At 35.6% G+C, this 4,068-nt stretch overlaps 1 protein-coding gene across 1 annotated transcript; it reads right to left on the bottom strand.

The window, feature by feature from the left end:
* Positions 1 to 323: 323 nt before the first annotated feature.
* On the bottom strand, positions 324 to 3,810 carry LOC139895785 (glycosylinositol phosphorylceramide mannosyl transferase 1). The gene is made up of 5 exons (XM_071878322.1): positions 3,391 to 3,810; positions 1,727 to 2,123; positions 1,375 to 1,538; positions 1,216 to 1,286; positions 324 to 804 (listed from the first exon to the last, which is right to left on the bottom strand). The coding sequence occupies exons 1-5, from the start codon at positions 3,588 to 3,590 to the stop codon at positions 644 to 646; spliced, it is 993 nt and encodes a 330-aa protein (XP_071734423.1). The 5' UTR covers positions 3,591 to 3,810; the 3' UTR covers positions 324 to 643.
* Positions 3,811 to 4,068: the final 258 nt, after the last annotated feature.

Here is a 4,068-nt window from a genome sequence, read left to right as displayed (position 1 = left end):
GCCCGTTGATTTAGATCAGTACCTAACCCTCTGTCATGCTAAATTTCCTCCGCCATGGGATTAACGCTATAGGCACAAAGCTTGTGATGAGTTCTGCCAAATCTTCATCGTTATGATTGTAGTGATGTTAGCAAATGTCTTTTGTTTTGGTTGTACATCTCGCTTTAAGAAATTAAGTATGATAGTTATGATACATAGTGTTTAGTCATAGTCTGTAACACTAATGGGTGCGAATGTGTCAATTAATAACTTCAGTTATGTTAGTTATGATGGGGAGTGGTCTTAGCTGAACTTTCCGACCCGGCTCTTTGATCCATTGGAGATAAACAAAACCCCTATTGACCCATTCATAAGTACACGGGTCAAATTTACAACTGATTGAAATAACACTCGTCTTGGTTTGTATAATATGGAACATAATAGCTGAATAGGAGTTGCATTGATAGGATACATATGTCCTATTCTAACATGGTTTGTGGTCCGTGTAAGGATTAGTCTACGTGGTTTAGATTTCTGGATACTAACAGCGTTTTAAATGGGAGGAGAAGAATACAACAGATAGCTAATTAAGCTAGTGGTAATGATATAACTACATCGGAAACTGGAAACGGAAGAACGAGACAGGTTCTAGAAGCATATTGAATCACCAGAACCAAGTGCCACGGCTATCAACGGCCTTCACAGTAGTCGGTATCAGTGGCATCCTGCCAAACTCAGATACAAACCTATTCACACACTCGGTCCTTTTGTCGCTATGACCTCCAAGACTACTGATTCCTGTTGATCCAATCTCATATATCTTGCCTGCAATTAGACACAAAAACATTTGGTTAAGGATGACATTATTTAACCTACGACAACAAATTTCACAAAGGATGGTTTTGGCGAGTTGCATCAACCTGTGAAACCAATTCAGACAGAAAATCAGAATGGAACATTAATGTTAGGGTCGAAATTGCCACACCAGGTTGTCCCCAAAGAACTTTTTAAACATAATTGAAATATTTTTTGCATTAAGTGACTAAAGATTCGATATACGCTTGGTGGGAATTATGACCCATACAACCCATTTCAACTGTTTCCTTTTTAACTCGATCTTTTCATTTGGCCTATTTGACCTGTTGAAAATAAAAACATAACACAAATCGACCCATTCATCAAGGAAAGTGACGAAATGGTTATCTTTATTGACAAGTTATGTTTCAGATAATTTACCTTTTGCCCATATAGGAGGGGCACTTGTAGCATTAGCAACCAAGAACGACATCGCAATGTCTTCGCAATTCCTGTTTAGACACAATAACACTTGGTTAAATCTACACAGATGTGAATGATAAAAATGAGTGAGGAAATTTCAAAAATCTGATAGGGTACCTATTCTTCTTTACATATTCCAAAAGGGATGAAGGCATTTCGTTAGAGTACATACGAAGATACTTTATGTGGAAAAAGGATGCCTTAGAGAGTATCATACTGTATGTCCCAGTCCACCATACAGGCCACCATCCACCATAGATATATGAATTTTCTTTCTCGCTCTGCATATAAATATAAATAATATTAAAAAAATGAGTACATCAGTTAACCAAAGCCTTGAGTGATTCAGGCAAGGATTTGTAATGAACTCACAAAGTTATAATGCAGCAAGATGCAGAAAATATTTTAACAAAGCAAGATATCTAAAATATTAAATAAGTGATCAACATATAAAATTTGAAAGACATACCGATGGATCAAGCAAATGGATTCGAGGTACAAATCCCACCATCGTGTCTGGTGCACTTCGCCATACGGTATATGCAAACTCCACCGTTTTGCAAGGAAATATAATATCGTCGTCAATGGAAAAAACAGCATCTGTAATTGGATCCTTGAGCTCTTTAAATCTGTTATTGAGGCTGTCTTCTTTGTTTATGTCAAAAACCAACTCGGCATATCGACCATCTTTAGTATTTGACTTTACAGCATGATTTAGATATTTCACAAGAAGATCTGAAGGCGGATTAGGCTCGCTCCATACTATGTGAATCGAGTCCAGTCCAGGACATGTCGTATAATGAGAAATGGATTGCTTGAGAAGATCATATCTTTTCCATGTATTAATCAATAACGTATACCCTTTACTGTAAAAACATTCAACGAGTAGAAGAAGAAAATCAAAATCTTTTCAACATTTTTTTTTTTTTTTTTTTTGAAAGGAAAGTTGTTGGCATCGAATACTCTCATTTGCCACGCACGTACGCGCTTTCGTGCGGAAACCCGAACTGCATTACAGGGATCCGAACCTTAGACCATCCCGAGGAGCAGGCGGGTCACATAACATTATAATAAGGTCTAGATTAACAAACTAATAACACTATTGTAGTATTGTGTCATAATCCAGTTAATTGAAGAACTATATTCCTAATAAGAGCATGATGGAAGCTTCCTTTGAAACATATGTTCTTGAAGCAGCTATAGGCCTATAGCGTTCGTGTGAGCAATCAAAGTAAACCATGCATTAAGATGAGCAATTTAGATTACAAGGTTTGAGTTAACAGTTTTAATTATTAAGGGTCTCATTACTCCATTTAAAGCTCACATTCCATATTCACATTGTGATAGTTATTCAAAAACTACAGAAAGATTTACTTATGTTAAATACAAAACGAGCTGTGAAGTCTAATAGAAATAAATAAACTTGTTCTCAAGAAATAGCCTAAACTAAGAAGATTCATAATCCCTTATTCTCCAACAACATATGCACAACCAAGACTTGCATGTGCAATTTCCCATACTTTTACAGCATATCCAAATTAGGGACTATATACATCTAAAATATAAGGCCAAGGAACGCACATTTTTCACTTAAACCAAGACTTAACTAAAGCGCAAACACCATTAGAATGATTAAACAGACCCCTAAGGCCCTAATCAAACTTGTGTAATAGTGTATTGTTCTCTGAGTCTTACTTAGGTCAAAACCGACTCGATACATATCGTAGTAGACATTCATAAGTTCTATTTTACAGTTTATGAGCTTATGAACTTTGAGCTTATCAACTTGGAGATTATGAGGTTCATGAGCCATTAAATATGAGCTTAACAATTTAGGAGTACTGTATAGCATTAAGTATGATTAATTTGTAGTTCAACTTACCAAAAATAAAACACGCTAAATACAGTAAATTACAAACAATAACTTCATGATCTATCCAAGTGAAAAATAGTATAATTGCCAAATTGAATACGATTCCAAAAAATAAAGCAATTAATGCGGATTTACACAAAATATGATATTCAATATACTCACATAAAAACAAGATTCATGACTTAATATACAACTTCAGGTAAGTAGTGGCAAAAAATATTTAGTAATTGAGTTAATTAATTAATGAAATTAAAATTAACCTCGAAGTTCGATCAAGAGACGGAACACTTTCTTGTCCCCAGCCCAAAAACGACGGCGTACGGCTTGCGAGCAAAGTTAGTGTAAAAACGAAGCAACATAACAGTAGCAACTTGATCTTCAGTGATCCAACGGCTGAGATCGATAATTGCCGGAACTTCAACGCCATCCGACGGCTAATTAAGTTTGTTCTCGTCACCATTGAATTGAAGGCTTGATTTGTGATCAGATCTTAGGCATAAACTCTTGCTATGTCACTGAAACTTTGACCACCTCCACACCTAAATTCTAATTTATATTCGAATCAAGTGTGACGTGGATTTTGATTGGTTGTTGGAAAAGGTGATGATTTCGATGCTTGTGTTATGTTGTGGGTTCTGTAAAACAGAGGTACAGTGGAATTATTGTGAGGTTCGTTGGTATACTGTTAGGGCTTGCTTTGAATTGAAAAAGTCAAACATTTCACAATTTTGAACTGGAAAGTCAAACATTTCAAATTGATCTATCAAGATGTGGATTTTTGTTTGATCGAGAGATTGGTTACAAAACCGAGTCAGAAATGGCTCAAGTTTCACGGTGTTTCGGATCTTTGTTTGTATATATGTAAACTTGAGTTTGATTGTATGATATAATGTAGTGATACATGTATGATATATGATATATGTTTTTCTTAAACGTCA

Source organism: Rutidosis leptorrhynchoides, chromosome 3, assembly GCF_046630445.1.
Source record: "Rutidosis leptorrhynchoides isolate AG116_Rl617_1_P2 chromosome 3, CSIRO_AGI_Rlap_v1, whole genome shotgun sequence".
NCBI classification, from domain to species: Eukaryota; Viridiplantae; Streptophyta; class Magnoliopsida; order Asterales; family Asteraceae; genus Rutidosis; species Rutidosis leptorrhynchoides.
This window is presented reverse-complemented; position numbering and strand designations above follow the sequence as displayed.

Coding starts and splice junctions, on each gene's coding strand:
- LOC139895785 (XM_071878322.1), bottom strand. CDS start 3,590: ATGGTGACGAGAACAAACTTAATTAGCCGTCGGATGGCGTTGAAGTTC. Junction 1,539..1,726: donor TCCATTTGCTTGATCCATCG/GTATGTCTTTCA, acceptor ATTTATATGCAG/AGCGAGAAAGAAAATTCATA. Junction 1,287..1,374: donor GAATATGTAAAGAAGAATAG/GTACCCTATCAG, acceptor GTGTCTAAACAG/GAATTGCGAAGACATTGCGA.